The 18,559-nt window shown below is 43.3% G+C and overlaps 3 protein-coding genes across 5 annotated transcripts; 2 read left to right on the forward strand and 1 right to left on the reverse strand.

The window, feature by feature from the left end:
• Window positions 1–2,461: 2,461 nt before the first annotated feature.
• si:rp71-1g18.1 (uncharacterized protein LOC559922 homolog) lies at window positions 2,462–6,786 on the forward strand. 2 transcript variants are annotated; one of them, XM_046409350.1, is made up of 4 exons: window positions 2,462–2,875; window positions 3,185–3,333; window positions 3,761–3,854; window positions 4,964–6,786. In XM_046409350.1, the coding sequence occupies exons 1-4, from the start codon at window positions 2,617–2,619 to the stop codon at window positions 5,923–5,925; spliced, it is 1,464 nt and encodes a 487-aa protein (XP_046265306.1). In that variant the 5' UTR covers window positions 2,462–2,616; the 3' UTR covers window positions 5,926–6,786. The 2 variants fall into 2 exon arrangements, with proteins under 2 accessions (XP_046265306.1, XP_046265305.1); XM_046409349.1 differs by having other exon boundaries at window positions 2,463–2,875; window positions 3,095–3,333.
• Window positions 6,787–8,798: 2,012 nt separating this feature from the next.
• LOC124068796 (E3 ubiquitin/ISG15 ligase TRIM25-like) lies at window positions 8,799–12,813 on the forward strand. Its single transcript, XM_046407285.1, has 7 exons — window positions 8,799–9,348; window positions 9,492–9,809; window positions 10,368–10,460; window positions 10,548–10,632; window positions 10,715–10,804; window positions 10,955–11,011; window positions 12,034–12,813. The coding sequence occupies exons 1-7, from the start codon at window positions 9,094–9,096 to the stop codon at window positions 12,561–12,563; spliced, it is 1,428 nt and encodes a 475-aa protein (XP_046263241.1). The 5' UTR covers window positions 8,799–9,093; the 3' UTR covers window positions 12,564–12,813.
• Window positions 12,814–13,220: 407 nt separating this feature from the next.
• tox4a (TOX high mobility group box family member 4 a) lies at window positions 13,221–18,461 on the reverse strand. Of its 2 annotated transcripts, none has more exons than XM_046407284.1 (9): window positions 17,861–18,461; window positions 17,700–17,765; window positions 17,277–17,573; window positions 16,921–17,166; window positions 16,479–16,817; window positions 16,265–16,345; window positions 15,447–16,163; window positions 14,500–14,642; window positions 13,221–14,413 (listed from the first exon to the last, which is right to left on the reverse strand). In XM_046407284.1, the coding sequence occupies exons 1-9, from the start codon at window positions 17,963–17,965 to the stop codon at window positions 14,356–14,358; spliced, it is 2,052 nt and encodes a 683-aa protein (XP_046263240.1). In that variant the 5' UTR covers window positions 17,966–18,461; the 3' UTR covers window positions 13,221–14,355. The 2 variants fall into 2 exon arrangements, with proteins under 2 accessions (XP_046263240.1, XP_046263239.1); XM_046407283.1 differs by having other exon boundaries at window positions 17,277–17,576; window positions 17,861–18,453.
• Window positions 18,462–18,559: the final 98 nt, after the last annotated feature.

Below are 18,559 nucleotides of genomic sequence, written 5' to 3' on the forward strand. Positions count from 1 at the left end.
TGCGTGTGTGTGTGTGCGTGTGTGTGTGGGGGGGGGGATCCTAAATTGCAGAAGAAATATAATAATGCTGATGATATAATTATCGGAATTTTCTTCATTATATAGGACTTACATGTGTTCCAATATAATATGAGACTTGTTTTCTGCAAAGGGCGGCATGGAGAACATGCAGGTGAGTGCTCCCCTCATCACTTGGGTCGTTGACTATCTGATGGACAGACCGCAGTTTGTGAGACTGCAAAACTGTGTGTCTGATTGTCTGATTAGTAACATTGGGCCCCCCCCAGGGAACCATGCTGTCTCCCCTCCTCTTCACCACATACACGTCAGACTTTACTGCACTGAGTCGTGTCATTTGCAGAAATTCTCTGATGACACAGCCATTGTGGGGTGTGTTGAGGGATGGAGGGAGGCTGAGCACAGGGACCTGGTCGACTGCTTTGTGAAGTGGTGTGGGGAGAACCACCTGCAGCTGAACGTGGCAAAGAGGAAGGAGATGGTTGTGGACTTCAGGAGGAACAAGCCCGTGCCCTCTCCTGTCTGCATCAGGGGGACGGATGTGGATTTAGTGGGTTCATACAGGTACCTGGGTGTGACACTGGACAATAAACTGGACTGGTTCACCAATACAGAGGCCATCTAAAAGAAGGGCATGAGCTGGCTTTACCTCTTGAGAAGGCCCAGGTCCTTTCATGTCTGCAACAAGATGCTGCAGATGTTTTATCAGTCTGTTGTGGCGAGCACCATCTTCTTTGCTGCGGTGTCCTGGGGTGCTGGCATCAAGGCAAAGGACGCCAACAGACTGAACAAACTGATCAGGAAGGCAGAGTCTGTTGTTGACTATAAATTTGTCACCCTGGAGGAGGTGGTGGAGGAGAGGATGGTGGCTAAACTGCTGGCAATCAGGGACAATCCCTCTCACCCCCTCCACAAAACACTGGACGAGCTAAAGAGCAGCTTCAGCAACTTTACATCTCATCTACCTCTGTCAGAGCCACGATTACACACCTGGACTAAATCTATCTGTCACCTTTTGCACTCTGAATCCCATATGGGGTTATATATGTAACATTTCTATGTGTACATATATTATTAGTATTATTATTACTACCATTACTATTATTATTATTATTATTATCATTAGGATTCAAGGATTCAAGGAGCTTTATTGTCATTTCACACATGTAGAAACATGAGGTGGAATGAAATTAGTTTCCCCGGTCCTGGTATAAGCCCAATTTCCTAACAAAATACCTAATGCAAATAAATATAAACAACACTATATAAATATTTAAAAAAAATAATCAGAATAAGAGATGTCACAGTACTGTGATATTGCGCAAATGGCAGAGTAGTGCAAATGACAGTAGTGCAAATGACCCCTTATATACAGTTGCTACTACCATTATATACTGTTATTATTACACTGCTATTTTACTATTATTTAAGTGTCCTTTAAGTGTATTTTACTTTATTTTTCTATTCTATTTTTCTTCTTCAGTATTTCTTGTTATTGTGTGTTTATTGTATTCAAATATAGCGGGCTGCCATGACAACCTAATTTCCCCTCAGGGATGAATAAAGTCATCTATCTGTCTATTTAACCTCGGTCTGGGTCCTTCTGTGTGGAGTTTGCATGTTCTCCCTGTGCCTGCGTGGGTTTTCTCCGGGTACTCCAGTTTCCTCCCACAGTCCCAAAAACATGCACATTGGGTCAGTTGGCTACTCTATATTGTCCCTAGGTGTGAGTGTGTGCGTGTGTGGCCAGGATATACCTCGCCTCTCACCAATAGTCAGCTGGAATAGGCTGGGAAGTAGGCTGGGAAGTATCCTGGGTGACAGGTAACCTGACTTCAATCCGAAATCAATCAGGATGACTGCTCTGGATGAATTTCAGAGAGCCCAGCCACTCAAAAATCACTCACAATGCAGAGGTGAACTACCAACATCTGCTCACTAACCCTTCAATCCAGCAGTTACACAGGGTGGGCATCATTTGATTTATTTTCCTGCAGACATTTCCAGTGACGCAGGGTTGGACTATGGTTTACAAGCCTGAATGCTAAAAAACTGTGTAAAACATAAACAGTACAGTACAAGTACACAGAGAATAAATTTGATGTTTTCACTCATTGTTTTCATTGATCTTTGCAAATATATACTTATTCTGAATTCGTTGCCCCTGACAAAACTTGAAACAAGTTGGTACAGGTGCCAGAACTTTTTTGTTATTGTCTAAGATAAAGGACATTCCACATCTCATATACATTGGATTTGGAATACGCAGATACAAAAATATCTGTATCCCAAACACAAATAAATCAAAGAACTTTAAGTCTATAAATAAGATAACGTGAAGAAGCATACAGGATGGTTTTTATTCTATAAAACAACAAGTCAGTGCCGGTTCTTCTCAGCTTCTGATCCTGCACACGACGTAAGTGACGCCCCACCCCCACTCGTGTTTGCCGCGCCTGCGCCAGAACGAGACACGCCTCTTCTGTAAGCCATGTGGCCGTCGTTGGTAAATAAAGATTGCTGCTAATTTTTTTACTTCCGTTTCATTCCGATTTTTTATGCACAAACGCTGTCTTCTGCAAAGTCGGAGCAGCCAGAATGTCGGCGGGCGCGGTGAACCTACAGGCGCAGGTGGAGTCGGTGCTCGGAGCGCTGGTCAAAGCGGCCACGGTCGAGTTAACCAAACTGTTCGAGAGCAGGTACGCAGCGTCGGCGCTGGATGTGGATGTGGGCCGCATTGACGGCGAAAGGAAAAATGACAGCTTGGAGGCACCGGACAGTATATCGACTACGGATACAAAACGCAGCATCGGAGTGCAGGTGGACCAGGACATTTATTCGCCGTTGGAGCTTTGTGGTATGTGTCTTCGGGAGTTTTAAAAGATGTGACTTCCTGTTTGCGTTCACGATTAGGCTGCAGCGTGAGCCGAGCACAGACAGGACTTTTAACTGCACGATGAAAACAGAACCACGCTCAAGCGTCAGGATTTCTCAAGCCTGCAGCCAGCACACATTTGAGTTTGGTGCACATGTGAATTTACTCCCCTGCTTTTGCACTGTGTCCATTCATTTTCAGATGCTGCACTGAACTCCTGCGGAGACTTCTTCGTTGCATCGACTAAAGGAATGTTTGCGTGTCTTGACTCCTCCCCCGTCTTCTCCACAGGTCCCTCTGACCTTTCAGATGGTGATTGTTTGAGGGGCCGCGGGGAGGAAGAGGAGGAGGAGGTGAAGGGGTCGCTCATTCCATTAGAAATCCTTCTGGCTGAAGAAAATCGCCAAGTTGATCCCGAGTGGTCCCCTCTGAAGGAACAGGTTAGTGAGAACATTCAGGGGTGTAAACCAGGTATGAATGTGGAGAAACAGGCTGTGTGAAACTGTGAGCAGCTGTTACGAGATCCATTCTGAAATGTATCTTCTCATTATTTATTCATATCATCGCAGCAGTAGAGAAATATTAGGTAAGTTGTGGACTGCTCAATAAGCACTTTTTTTTGGAACATTTCGCATGTAAACAGGTTCACTGGAAACAGGTGATAGCATCATGATGGGGTGAGGTTCATCGCTTTGTTGATGAAGGATATTACTAAATGGTAAAAGCTGTTGTCTATTACACACAGTTTTTAGTTGGTCAGTAACCAGTATTTGTTCTTTAATGTAATGTGTTGATCTAATGTTGTTGTCATGACATACAGTGCTAACGTGCACATTTGTCATGTGTCTTCTTTAATTCTTTAACCAGGTTGTGGCTGAGACTGTGGATATGGTGGAGCTGAGCGGGCTTGAAGCAGAGTCTCCAGCTGAAAGTGAACCTCAAACAGAAATCGTTCTGCACGGTAAGAAATAGTTGAGCTCAAAAGCTAACATACACTGATAAATAGCCTGGAAGCATGAACATGAGACAGGTTATGTAAATTGGAGAGAAATTAGGGTTTGAGTAAATATTAACTAAGCCATATTGCCACCGTAAGCAGTTCGGTCCTGTACTTTGCAAATTTTACAGGAGGAAGTTGTCAGTGAGAACAGGATGTGAGGTATTCATATGACCAGTGTTTTCCAGGCCATAACTGCTACTAAGTCAAATGTAATCCGTGCCTTAAATGAAATGAAAGCACACCTGAGGTTTCACACTGGAGAGAAGCCTTTCAGCTGCACCACGTCCATAATTGTCAGCAAACAGATCCGAATCGTCCAAAGTTCATTTGTGTTGAGCTTTTTCCTGATGGATAAACAGTAGATTACATTTAGTGAGAGAGCCATTCAAACAAATGCTGAAGGTCTGTCCCACATGAAGTTGCCACCCTTAAAACAGGACCTTTTACTAACACCTAGTGGCAGCTTTAGGGAACTACAACATGGACAAACTTAAGGTCTCACTCTACAATCCCAGGTGTTTGTGGAAAGCAGGTGCTACACTGGTGAGATTTCCTTTCCTTTGAATATCTGAAGTAACCCTTGTTAGTCAGCTGATACAGTACTTCACAGACCAGATCAGTGCATCAACTGAGCTCCTCTGTGTTTCGCCACAGTGATGTGACACCACACTGCACCATCTAAGGACAGTAAAGTGTGAAGTTAGATGACAGGTTTTATTTATATAGATTTTGTGTATGCAAGTGGTATATGCTTCACTCTACATTTAGGTGATGGAAGTGTCCTGAAGCTAAAGAGAGAAGTTATGTCATCCATCGTGGGTAACTGGCAAATACTTTAAAAGAGTCCGTTTTTGGTTGTTGAGGAGCTTCTACTCGTATCACTTTGTCACTGTAACAGTTGGATGAAACTGACAATGTATCCCAGGTGTGAAAAGGGCTGGACTGTATTCAGTCAGATTAAATTAAGCAAGAAGTTTGATGGTAAAGGGGTGGAAGGATGTTGAAGCTGAAACAGAAAACAGTAGCTAGAATGTCCTACCTAATTAAAAATTAAAAATAATTTTTTTCAGTTTCTGCTGGGACATGGACAGACACCTTAAAATATGGATCTACGCAAAGCTCTCCGACTAAACAGAAGCCTCTCGTGATCCAGCCGGCTACATGTGATTCCATCTCTGAGGAGACGGTTAAGTTTGTTTGCCCGCTGATCCTCAAGTCAGAGTCTCCAACTCCCAAACCTGACAGTTCAGACAAGCCTGTTCAAGCTGAGCCTCAGCAAGCCTGTGTCAGCACCGCCAAGGGCACTGCCTACAGTCCGTCCCCGTCTGATGGCGCCATGACTCCTGCTCAGGTTGGGGTTTGGGAACAAGTCAGTATGCCAAAGGAGACAAAGAGCAATCTCCAGATGAAACTGAAACTGACATCTCCAGACCAAAAGCTGACCTGTCCGTGCGTGGTACCGCTGGTGAACGTGCTCACAGTAACGGAGTCAGACATGAGGCTTCAGGATGATGTTGCTAAAGGCCACGATGCTAAGCACAAAACTGGTTGGCCCCTGCCCAAAGACCTCCGCCGCCACCAAGGTCTTCACACGGGCCATCGCCTCTGCTGCTTCACCCCCTGTGGAAACGGTGTTTGGCGGCTTCAGAAGGTGGTCACTCACACCCGTGAGGGATACGTCTGCAACACCTGTGGGAAAACATTCAAGCGGAGGAAGATTCTCCGGCGGCACAAGCGCTTTCACACTGGAGAAAAACCATACACGTGTTCGATGTGCTCGAAGACGTTTGCACTGAGGAAGAGCCTTCGCCGCCACATGAGGTTCCACACGGGGGAGAGGCCGCACACCTGCACACAGTGCAGCAAAAGCTTCCGTCTGCGGGACAATCTGAAAGCACACCTGAGGTTTCACACTGGAGAGAAGCCTTTCAGCTGCACCACTTGTGGCAAGATGTTCAGGATCATAAGAAATCTGGAGAAACATCAGTGTAGGCTCTTCGTTCCTTCGTTCAGGACGATTGCTGGCTTGTAGCGGTGGAAAAAGCTGCTGACTGTGTTGGTGTTTCTACCTCAGACTGAAAACACTATATAGTTTTTTGGAAGACTGTTATGGAAGTTGTGATAGGAAAAGTTAAAGGTGTGTTAGACATCCAGACTGAATTAAGGCAGAAATGTTATATTTGACAAATAAGAGGGTTGTAGTGTGATGATGATCATTTTTTTCAACTTAAACTTCTGATGTTTTTGACTTTTCTTGTTTCTTATTCCTTGAACTGTGAACTTGAACTGTGTGCAAGAACTGCACAACTACACCTCACTTTTTAGCATCATTCCTGAGAAACATATGACCAGGCTGCATGGAATCCCTCCATCTAGCACAGTTAACCAGGTATACTACATACATAGTGAAGTACTTCACTGCTTGTAAGAGATGATTGTCTTGTAAATGAGTTGGAACAGACCAATAACATTTTGTGCTTTTTTCACAGAGGAGTTTTGATGTCTGTATTCTTTGAATATTATGCTTTTTTACTTCATGCTCATGTCTATTGCCACAAAGTATGTGGTTTTTTGTATTCATTGATTACTGAATGTCTAGGACTTTTTTCATTCTTTCTCTTTGTGTCTTTGATATCTAAAACTATCTGTGCTGACGTTACAAGGAGTCTGGCTTTCGTGTGAAAAGTTCTTTGAAATGATAACTGTAACCTGACAAGCATTAATATGGTTAAACAAATGTGGTCTCATGTTCTCTTTTTACATTTCGTTTGGAAAAGAAAATGTCACTTACAAATGCTGTACATTGATAAATGTCTGCATTGATCTTTTTAAACTTCTGGTGCTTTGTTACCTTTTTGTTTGTTTTAATAAAAAAGACATTGTGGCACCCTTACTTTGGTTATTTTGTTGCATAAACCCCAACACATTTTCTAATGGTTTCTAATGGATGGTACATCATATTTATATTTACTGACAATTTGTATCTCATTTAGTTTATTTTGCATGCCCTTAGCTTTTTTTTAATATTTATATGTTTACATTTTTTACTTTTCTACTTAACGCACTGTCGGTCTCAGAGTAACGCAATTTCAGTCCTCTGTGTGTGCTGCACATAGTTGACTTTGATCAGTAATAAGGTACTTTTAGACTTTTGCTTAAGTTACAAAATGCTATAATTTTACCTTTAAAACACATTTGATGTCCTAAAGAAGTGCTTTACCCAATGAGTTCGCAGCATCAGCTGTTTTTGACTGAAAAATACATAACACAGCAGAGTGAAGACTAGAACAAAACAGAGTATGACTTTGAGTGCGAATAATGTGGTCAGTCAATGAATGAATTAATAACGGAAGCAAAAGGTGCCTTCGGAAAACAAGAGAACTTGAAAAAAATAAACATAGTATTTTAATAACTAATAAAGAGAAATAATAAGGATAAATTAGGAATTGGTAGCTTATGGTTATTATTTAAATATTTAAAAATACATACATAAATATTGATATTGTAAGCTATACACCAGTTTACCCTGTTTATTAATCTTACTAAGTGCTCGTGTTCAGACCTAACAGATTTAGACAAATTAGACAAGAACAGATATGTGTTCTTGGCCTTAAATAACCTCTGAAAGGGGATTCAAGAATCAAGTGGAAGGAGAGCAAATGAAAGAGGAGAGGCTCTGGCTAGTGTGGAGCAGGTTGGACTAGTCGGTGATTATATTATATTACAATATTATAATGATGAGAGCAATAAATGCACATACAACTCTACAGATGGTAAATTGTTACAGTCTATATAAAAATTAACTAGGTAGCCCTCACTTTCAGAATAAGCCCCACCGCCTCTGTATGGACCAGACCATGGACTAATTCAAACCAGTTCCTCCAGCAAAGCCTGCAGACACCACACACACTCACACACAGATATTCTTTTCTTCTAGACTCCAGTTGAACCACTTTGTGCCTGGACTTGGGACAGTTTTATGACACAGAGCCATTACTGATGATAATAATATCAACTGTGTTTGAATGTTGCAGAAGTCATCTGTGGGTAAAGGACTCTTCAAAGTTCAGTGACCTCAACAAAGTCTGGAACTAATCCAGAAAGTAACTCAGACCTCCAAGGCCAACAGTGGTGGTCCTCAAACTTCTTCACATCAAGGGCCCCTGAAGTGACACAGGTTAGTCTACAGACCCCAGTTGGATAAGACTTTGTCCCAGAGTCTCCCATCTGATTTTTGTGTTTGTTTTTTTTGCTGTTTTAATACAGAAAATGGATGAAACCTGCCACAAAATAGTTTTACATTCTGTCACTGGATGAGATTATAGTGAAAAGGGGGTCCTGGAAGCCCATCAAGGACCCTTGGAAGTCCTTGGGCCCCACTGTGAGAACTACTGTTCTGTGATACTCAAATCTCCCAACATAACCACTGTATGACTGGATATGTTAGAAGTATTAAAATTATGTCAGGATGTGATCTTGAGTAGCTGAAGCCATCAGCTCTTAGTCAACACTTGTGACCCACTAGAAGTGTTCTTCTTCTTATCTGTAAGTTGCTGTGCGGGAAACGTTTCTGGGCGTGAGTCTTAGGGCAGTGGGCCATAACAGTGTGCAGGGCGTGAGGTCGGACTGAAGGCTATAAACGCAGCTGTCGCTCCTCTGCTGTCTGTGTAAAGAGCTGCAGGTGTCTGACGTGCTGCGTCTGAATTCACGCAGCCGGGGAGGAGAGTCCGAACTGTAACTTATCTCCTTTCAACACATAGCTGTTCATTTTTCTCTCATATTCTCCTTGTGAATAAAATGTAGCAGTTTAAGCAAGTATTTTCTTATCTTTTGAAATATCTCATAATGATAGGGCTTTCCCGTATTCAACTTATAAATAGATGTCTCACGTTTACTTACTGTCGACACGCCTCCTCTTAGGCCCCGCCCCATCAGGAAGTACTAGTATTAAGTCAGCAGAGCTTTCACTTTAGCAATGCCGAGGCAAGGAAGGATATTACTCCGGGTTAACTTTGAAGGCAGGTGTCATTTTACTGGTCCTCCTATGCTCTTATGGACTTGTGCTGAGGCTCGTGTGTTAGTCATAAGAAACGGGACAGGTGTAAGTGTTCAGCTGAGTGCTGTACCTGTAGTGCTCTGAACTCCGTCCTGTCTGCTGTTTTCATGCTCACTGGCGCTCTTTGAAGAAGAGGATTCAAAAATGGGGGATACAAACAAAAGGCTTGAGGAGATGTTGACGTGCTCAGTGTGCCAGGACATCTTTAATGATCCTCGGCAGCTGCCCTGTGGACACAGCGTGTGTATGGGCTGCCTGGAAAACATGATGGATCACACCTCAGACATCCCCTTCCGTTGCCCAGACTGTAGGGGATATTTTGGACAGATCATTGGGGTGCAGAAGAGCTACACACTGGCCAACATCGCAGATGACTTCAGGGCGAACAGGAGGAGGAGGGTATCTATGAGCACTTTTTTTTAACCTACTCTTAAATCGTGCCACCATATAGAGAATACGTTGTGGAATGTAATAATAAACCTCAAAAGTGGACTGATGGTTAACAACCTTTCCTTGCATCTCTATTTGATTTTTGTAAGCAGGACAAGCAACCAAAACATGTGTACTGCGACTGCTGCGTGGAGAACCAGACTCTGGCCGTTAAAACGTGTCTGAAGTGTGAGGTGTCGCTGTGCAAAGAGCACATCAAGACCCACCTGGAGCTGCCGGTGTTCACGGGACACCCCTTGGTCAGTCCTTTGGCTGACCTCCTGGAGAGGAAATGTCCACAGCATGAGGACGAGGTGCTGAGGTACTACTGCAGCGTGTCCAGACGCTACATCTGCAACCTGTGCGCCCTGGAGAGCAAGAAGCACAGCGTGGCCTCTGAGACCTTCACTGTCCTGCGGAGACAGCTGACTGTGAGTTCTGAATTATACTCTTTTACATGATATTAGACAGGAAATGAGAAAATCTTGGCATTATAATGTCAATAAGAAAACATCAGCTGTGGTTTCTTGTAAACTTTGGGAAATTCCTGTCACTGAATGTGCTGAGAGGAAACAGGTTTGTCAGGTTCCTCAGAGTCTGAAAGACTTAAATAAATATCGCCTTAAATCAACAGGGATCAGTCATGACACGTTCAGGCTGTGCAAAAAAACCCCACAGAACTTTATTTTACGTTCCAGTGGGGATCCCAGATTGTCCAAAGGTACTTAATATGTCAGGCTGAACTTTTGAAAAATGTGTCTAAAATGACAGAAAATAACATCAAGAATATTTTCATTTGATGGAAGAGGGCAGCCATAAAAACACGCAGTCTTGTGTTTCGACAGTAAAAGCATCATAACACTTTAATGAAAAGCCAGAAAAAGCTGATACAGAATTAATCATCTTCATCAAGCTAATTAACGGAAAATAAACAAACAAAACTGGATGTCAGTGGTTCTAAAGTGTGTGTGTGTGTGTGTTTTCATCAGGAGCACATGGACCAGCACTTCAAAACGCTGAAGGAGCAGATGACAGAGTCCAATAAGTCTATAAAAAAACTGCAAGAAGCCATCCAACATGAAGTATGCTAAATCCTCAATGTCTGGGAAAGTTTTTTACAGTATGTTGTCAGTACATTTCAGATCTGATGTGCTTTTTCATCCTGACAGAAACAGAAAGTGAACCCTGCCAACTCGCCTTTCAGCAGTGTCACAGTGGTGCTGCTCTTCCTGTGGTTCATCGTTCTGTATTATGGTAAGAGAATGCCAAGCCCGAGTGAACTGTTTGTCTTTATGTGAACATGCACTCAGTGATGTCCATCTCTGTGCCCAATCAGCCTACAACTACTCCTTGGAAAACCTGACGCTGAAAGAAGCACTGGACAAACAGCAGAACCGAGTGCATCACATTTATTCAACCATCTCTGGTAAGATGGCAGGTTTCAGATCCCATCTGCTGCCCACTCACATGACTGTTGTAAAACCAGGGAATTCAGCAACATGTGATTTCATGTTAGGAACTCAGCATTTTTTTGAATATTCTTCTTTCTTTTTTCTTTTTTTTAATCCTGAAACAGAACTCTTAGTTGATCGTCCAACGAAGAGCCACAAACCTCCAGAGACAGACAAAAAAGGTACAAAATGATCAGTTTTCACATGGTGGAATGGAAATGTCATTGAAAGACAGTCGGGTAAAGTTACTGTGTAACAGTGTTGTAACCTTCAAGTGGTTGAGGACTTGTGCTCTGTGTGCTGTTGGTGTGATGCTGACAGTTTAGAGTGTCAGATAAACAGACTGACCTACTTGCACATCAGTATCCCAGTTTTGATCGCACTCTGGCTATGATGTTGATATGGTAAACGAAAACAGAGACCTGGTTATTCACTGTTATCATGATTTTAATGTTATCTAGTTTTCTGATCGTTTGCGTCACTTGTGTACCAAGTTGCCTTTTTAGTTGAAGATGAACTTTGGTTCCTGTTCTCAATGGACCACTCTGGATTTAGCTAGTATTGGAATATTATTATTATCATTTGCATCACTACTATTAAGACTTTCACTTCTATTTTGGCATGTGCAACACCATTACATTGTCAGTCATCATATTTGTTAGGGTTACTGACTACTGAATATAAATGAAGTGATTAATCCATTAGTCAAGCCAAAGTAATTTAGTTTCCAACTGTTCTGATAATTGATTATCTTCTCATTTCTCATGCAAAATCTCAAACATTTGCAGGTTCTGTCTTCTAAAATATAGAGATTTGCTGCTTTTCTTTATGACAGTAAATGAATTCTTTGGGTTTTAGACTGTCAGTTGGACAAAAGAAGCCATTTGAAGACATCAGTCACTGAAACCAGAGGTTTGCTGCTGCTAAATGCTAAAACCCAATGTGAGCGTGGCAGAAGTAAAAGACGATCATGCAGTCAGCATAACGTGATTAACATTGGCTGTTGTAAGCTAATGGTTATAGCAGGCTGCAGCACCAAAAGCCCTGAATATAGAAGTGATAGTCTAACTGATTGCACAGAAGAGCTTCACTCGGGTCAACTAGATTTCAGTTAAACTCTCCAGCTGACGTGGATGACTGAGGATCTGCACATACTGTCTAACTGATTATCGCTTCGTCTGTCTGTCTCTGTCTCTGTGAGCAGTGCTCATGTTGGATCTGGACACAGCCAGTCCTTTCCTTGGAGTCTCGGCTGACTTCCGAGCAGCAGAGAGAGTGAAAACCAAGATGGACTATCCCAGCAGCAAGAGCCGCTTCGACGAAGCCCCACAGATCCTCTCTGCCCGATGCTTCTCCACTGGTACCCACGTCTGGGAGGTGGAGGCTGAGGGATACTGGGACATCGCCGTGTCTTACAGGAGCATCCAACGTAAGAGCAAGAACAACAGTGCCTTTGGAAACAACGCGCTGTCCTGGAGCCTTACTCACAATGGCAAGGGTAAGCTGTTTGCCTACCATAACAGAGAAAAAACAGTTCTCCCTGGAACCCTGCAGGGCACTCAGATAGCAGTGATGGTTGATATTGAGAAGGGCAACATCACATTCAGTTCTGTGGGGTCAACCATTACACAGCTGCACAAGTTCAAGGCTGAGCTGACTGAGCCAGTATGCCTGGGTTTGGGGCTTTACCGTGTGGATCCACCCAGTAGAGTCTCTATTGTGAAAGCCTCATAAACAATCCTGCAAACTGTCCCAATATTCAATCAGCACTGGACTGCCTTAAATCAAGCTGTGATGAAGGAGAACTAAGATTGACTTGCACTAAAAGCAGAGAGGTCTGAGAGCAAAGACCTAACATTTCCCTCAGGAATATATTTTTATATTGGAAGCTATTTTAATGTGAAATTTTTAAATTTGCTTTCATTGTGGACATTTCTGTATATATGTAATGCACATTATTTTATACAGAGTGTTTATCAAGATGGGCTGGTGTGCGTTCATTGATGCACTCTGAAAGACAATAGGGGATACAGGATGAAGGAGAAAGCAAAGCAGAATACAGCAGTTTTCATAACTTGTTTATGATTCTAAATCATAAATTCTACATGAGCGTCAAGCCTATCCCAAAAAACGTTTCTTTCAGCTTCTTCAGTTTTATGACTAACCTCAGTGTGGAGTTTGGAGAATGCCAGCTTCTAACAGTTTGTTTTCAGTTCTTTTCTCGCACAATCTGCATCTGCTGCACTTTTCCTGATCAGCCGTTTTGGTGACAGGTGCAGAATAATGCTGAATGCCAAAATGTAGTGAAGAGTCAGTTATTCAGATATATCTATTTAAAAGTAGATGACATCACTTGAGGTGACAGCACAAAGAGGAAAAAAAAGCACTGGATTAAGCAATTTTGCTCATTTATTTAAAAAAAACATTAATTTGAGCATTTTTTTAACAGCTGACGATCTTCTGAACAGTGTTGTACAAAAAATGAAATCTAGAAGGCCACTGTAGTGCCACAGTACAAAAATAAAGTATACAGTGATACAAACTGTTTTCCACTCAAACTAATGCATTTTCCAGCTGAGTAAAGAAACAACTTGAACTGTTTGAACTGCTCTGGTGTTTCAACTCTCTTGCAATAAACAAGAGTTTCAAATCAGACAATAAACACTGTATGATCAACAATTTCCAGTTAAGAAGTATAAACTGAGCTGTGTGGACTTGAGTTAAAAAAAGGAAAAAAAAAAAAGGAATACCATTACCTTGACCAGGGGTTTTCAAAGTCTGAGACTGCTGGTCTCCTTTCAGACCGAGCTTGGAGAAAGGTGTCCCTCGCCTCGCACTATGCTGTCACTCACTCAATTTCTAGATGACTGTTGGGATCACTATTATGTTATTTGTTTTCACAGACACCCAGTTGAGCCCTAATATCCTTCTTATCTTACATTGTTGGTTGACACAACTTCAGGCTACACCTAATACATAAAAAAGGGTCCAAAGCATTTATTAGTTTCAGAAAAAAACAAAACAAATCTCCATCAACCAAATCACACACACTTGGGCTATTCTATGTGATCTCCTTTTAATAACTAGTGTAATATTTTTCATTCACACTCCTCCCCTGAAGCTGTTTGGGCTGCCCTGCGGAGGTCTGCCTCACACTCTGAAAACCTCTGATCTTGGCCAACTTTAATACTACTACATTGTGCTGATCTTTTCTCCAGCTGCCTTCAAGTCCCATGAGGCATGACTAAAAACCATATACATAATCAAAACATATGAATTTCCTGTGTGCCAACATGGGCTCAGTGTCTTACATTAGTGCTATTTAGCAATACTACTTGTTTTTTGTCCAGAACAATAATTGTCAAACCTACAGTACGTGTATAAAACAATGAGAACTGACACTAGAGTGAAGTATGTTTTTGACGTTCCTGCACTGCTTTGCTTCTGTATCTGTCCTTCCACTTGGAACACTCACTCTTAGTGGAAAAGTAAGCGTTCTACTGATGTGGCCGGAAGGGGCTGCTCTTTATTTCACCGTTCCCATGGTCTGATTCCTGATCGAGCACCAAGCCTTGAATATATCTCTGAAAAACAGAAAATATTACGTTCACACGATGGAGTCTGTGGGAAACAAAATTCAAACAAACATATGGTTCAAACGTCCACAAACCTGCAGTGAGTGGCCACACATTCGTTGCTGCAGTATTCTTTGTCCCAGTCTTTGCTCTCTACGGCCGGGTTGTTGCAGCCCGCCCTCACACACACGCTCTTCATAGTTGGGGCGTCACCAGCCCCGTTCACCTCCATCTCATCCTGAAAAACAGAGCAAAGATTCGTAGAAAGTCATTAATATCATTGGCCGGGATTTTCCTTACACTGACCTGGAGAAGATCAACATAAAACACAAAATAACTAATTTCCTAAATATCCACCCGCTTCAGGTCAGTGTTAAGTCAAGGCATCTTTGACAGCAGTTACAGCTTTGAGTCTATGCGAGGTCTGCAGACAACAGTGTTTGTGTGCACAGCGTCTCCCACATAAGCAGCCATGGAAACACAGAGTTAATTCTTAGCTGCTGTAAGCATGATGTTGTTCTCACTCACCAGATGTCCTCAAACACACACAAACTGATTTACAGCTGTGCCATATTATTTCTAATATCTCTACTCACATGGACAGTTATGAACTGTCACAGACACCAGGGACTACCTTTTATACTTGACATATTTTTTTGGACTTTGCTTGGAGGACTTGTTCCACTTATGTACATAATGTATTCTTTTGCTTGCTGTAGCGCAGTCACAAAGAACAAGAGGACATCCGCACAGATCCTATGTGTGTGTGTGTGTTCACGATCTGATAGTGAAACTTCTGTCATGTGGACCCAAGTATACTCTTGTATACTCTCAGACCTCAGACGAGTGAAGTAAAATTTCAGCACGTATGAAGACATTTGGGCTTTGTTTTGTTTGTATTTGATATAAGGATTTTTTCTAAATAAGTGATCAAATATATACACACACACACACACATATATATATATATATAAACAAGGTCCCACCCTCACACAAAACACACCAAAACCATCAACAACAATGAACAAAGAAGAACATTTACCTCTTCTGAATGTAGGACTTCTGTAACCTCATCCTCCTCTGTGTGACCTGGGGTGTCTGCAGAGTTCACCACCTGCACAGACACAATGGGTGCAGACTGGGCAGAAGAAGTCGCAGTAGATGGCACATCCGCTGTATTAGGGACAATAATTGGCAGGGCGTCTTTGCCCTGCAAGGGCGCAGGGACTATTTTTATCTGTAGTGGAGGCGGAGTTGTAGCTGTGATGGACACAGGGAGACCTTGAGTGGCGATTCCCTCGCGGGGCTTGGCCTGTAAGCGTGGAGGGGCCGGCGCCATTTGCTGGAGCCGTGGTGGAGGTGGCGTGTTCTGCATCTGCTGCAGCGGCGGTGGCTGACGAGAGGCACCTGACACTACGAGCGTAGGCTGCAGAGCGCGGACTCCTCCTGGCAACACAGTCACCACCTGCCCCCCAGCCTGCAGCATGTGCTTTGGGATTATGATCTTGGTTATGGTCTGGGCAGGGGCCATTGCAGCAGCTGGAGCACCGGCTTTATTTGCCCCCGTGCGGGAACGTGTGGTCATCTCCGGGACGTCCAGGATGATGTTGGAGGCACAAATGTTAGTGATGGTGTTCTCTTCTACGTTGCTGTTAGCCGGGCGAATGGCATGGTGAGCAGCAGGGGGAATGGCTGCAGGAGTCGGGTTGACCACTGGTGGAGGTGGTGAAGGGGCAGTCTCCATCTCTTCAGAGGCAAGCTAAAATGAAGACACGTAAAAAGATTAGAAAAACGTTGTGAGTGGAGAGACCTTGTAGAAATCCCATCCCATACCGAAGAAATAGAACAATATGGTCTTACCTGTGAGAGCTGGTTAGCTTTATAAGCTGCCAGCGCTTTCAAATAATCCTTTTTGGCTACTTTTGTCTTCCTCTTATACACCTAGTGAAGAAAAACAAACACCACTGTTGGAAATAGATGTCTTTTGTCTCCATGTTACCACCAACAATCATTTTTCTCCCCAAAAACTGACACTAGACACTAGTGACCAGGGCACAAGGAACTTTTCTTCTACCTGTTTCTGCTCCTCAGCCAGGCTGTCCCACATGGAGGCCACAATTTTTGACACCTCCCCAAAAGAGGCATTGGGGTTCTGGCCCTTAATGGCTGCCTGGGTGTCCCTGAAGAACAGCGCATATGCTGAAACAGGCTTCTGTGGTTCATTTGGGTCTTTCTTCTTCCGTCCTTTCTTTGTCCCCACAGTCCCAGTCATTGAGGCCAGTGTGGCTGGTTTCCCCCCGCCTCTCCTGGCCGTAGCCGGGGACACAGACAATGTAGGACCTGAGTGGGGGGACATGTGGGAGAGGGCAGAAGCAGAGGAGAGAGACATGGGGGAGTCTACCAGCACACTCCTCTGATTAGGAAGAGGGAAAGTGGAAGAGAGAGAGGGGAGAATGTATTAGCTGCAGGATCTAAAACATAGCATGAAATCCCAAAAACACTCAAACAGACTCTACCTTGAAGTCATCCATGTCCTCATCCTGCAGGGAGCCAGCTGGTGACGGTGTTGCAGACAGCAGCTGATCAGACGTCTCTGAATGATGCCTAATGTTTTCACCCCCAAGACCAATTGCCAGCTCAGACTGGTTAATAGTGGACAGGTGATTGCTTCCCAAAAGGCCATGACCGATATCACCAAGTTGGACATCGATGGTCATGGGGGATGAACTGCTGAAATGTGAACCACTGGAATTCCCCAGTTCCTGTAGAGGGATCAGAACACAAAAAGTCACAAACAACTCTTAAGTGCAGTAATGAACTACTGACAGATTAAACTGAATTCCGCGTGAGATTCCACAGGTAGAGCACTCACCAATGCAGAAGAGCTCAGCAGGGCTCCCCCTCCAGCCTGGCCCACTGCTCCAAGGTTCAGCTGCTCCAGGCCTTGAGACCCAGAGTTCACAAAGGTGGAAGCGAAGGAAGGGTCATTGGCCTCGACAACCAAGTTGCTAACAAGGCTACGAGAGCCTGAAGGTCCCCCAGTGCCGTCTGATCCATCAGTCAGCTCAAAGTGGGATACTGCATCACTCATGCTCAAAGTCGGGTCTGGATCAAGGGAGATGGGAGGAATCTCAAAAACCTCATCCCCGAGACTGGGAGTATGGAAGGTCTGCTGTATGTGGAGGAAAAGCCAGAATAATGGGTCAGTCCATAATTAACTGAAGCCCATGCATAAATATCAGTACAATGGAAACTTGTCAAAATACACTACAAGTGTTTGCAATGACTCACTCACCTCAGCCGACAAAAAGGGATGGCCCGCTCCACTGATGGTGAGGTAACTGTCGTTGCCTTCAGGGAACTGAAAGAAACCGTTAGTATTTAACTAATACTCCAAACTTCGGCATTTCGAACATACAAATCTGAACTTTCTAACTGAAAACTGGCTAATGTTACCTTATTTCCCTCAGAGTATCCACCATAACCTTGGGTGTCCAAAAACTCCGAATCAACATTTTGAGGACAACCATCCGACAATTCAGAGTAAAAATTAAGGTCCATGTTGAAATTATTTGATCCAAACAGACAATCAAGCAAGATGTATATGTCGCTAACGTTCCCTACTAATTTAGATAAACTATTCCAACATTAACGAAAGCTGTTCGCGGCTAGCTAGCTAACCAGCTAATCGCCGTCGATCACATAACGTTGATGTCGAGAAGATGTTGCCAAGCTATCTTAACTTTGACGTCCTAAGGAAACCTGGGACATTAAAGGGGATTTGGGACTGAAAACAGTAAAAAAAAAAAATCGAAATGTTGCCAAGATATTATGTGTAAGACCTCAGGGTGCTAAGCTTACTGCCCAACACAACTCAATCCAACTGCTAGCATGTCGCTACCACAATGGTATGGACCCGGAGAATATTTTCTTTCTCAGGATGGTGAAGCCATGACCCGCCCACAACCCTAACAAATCTTACTCGTCATACCTAAATCTAACCAATCCAACCAACGAAGGTAACGAGTACTAGCCCATAAGAGGCAAAAAGGGGCGGGACTTGACTTCGCCATCTTAGGGAAAAAATTGGTGAACCGAAGAAAGCAGTGTTGTATTCACGGACTGTCGGAAAATTGACATTTTTAATTGAAACGC

Source organism: Scatophagus argus, chromosome 13, assembly GCF_020382885.2.
Source record: "Scatophagus argus isolate fScaArg1 chromosome 13, fScaArg1.pri, whole genome shotgun sequence".
NCBI classification, from domain to species: domain Eukaryota; kingdom Metazoa; phylum Chordata; class Actinopteri; family Scatophagidae; genus Scatophagus; species Scatophagus argus.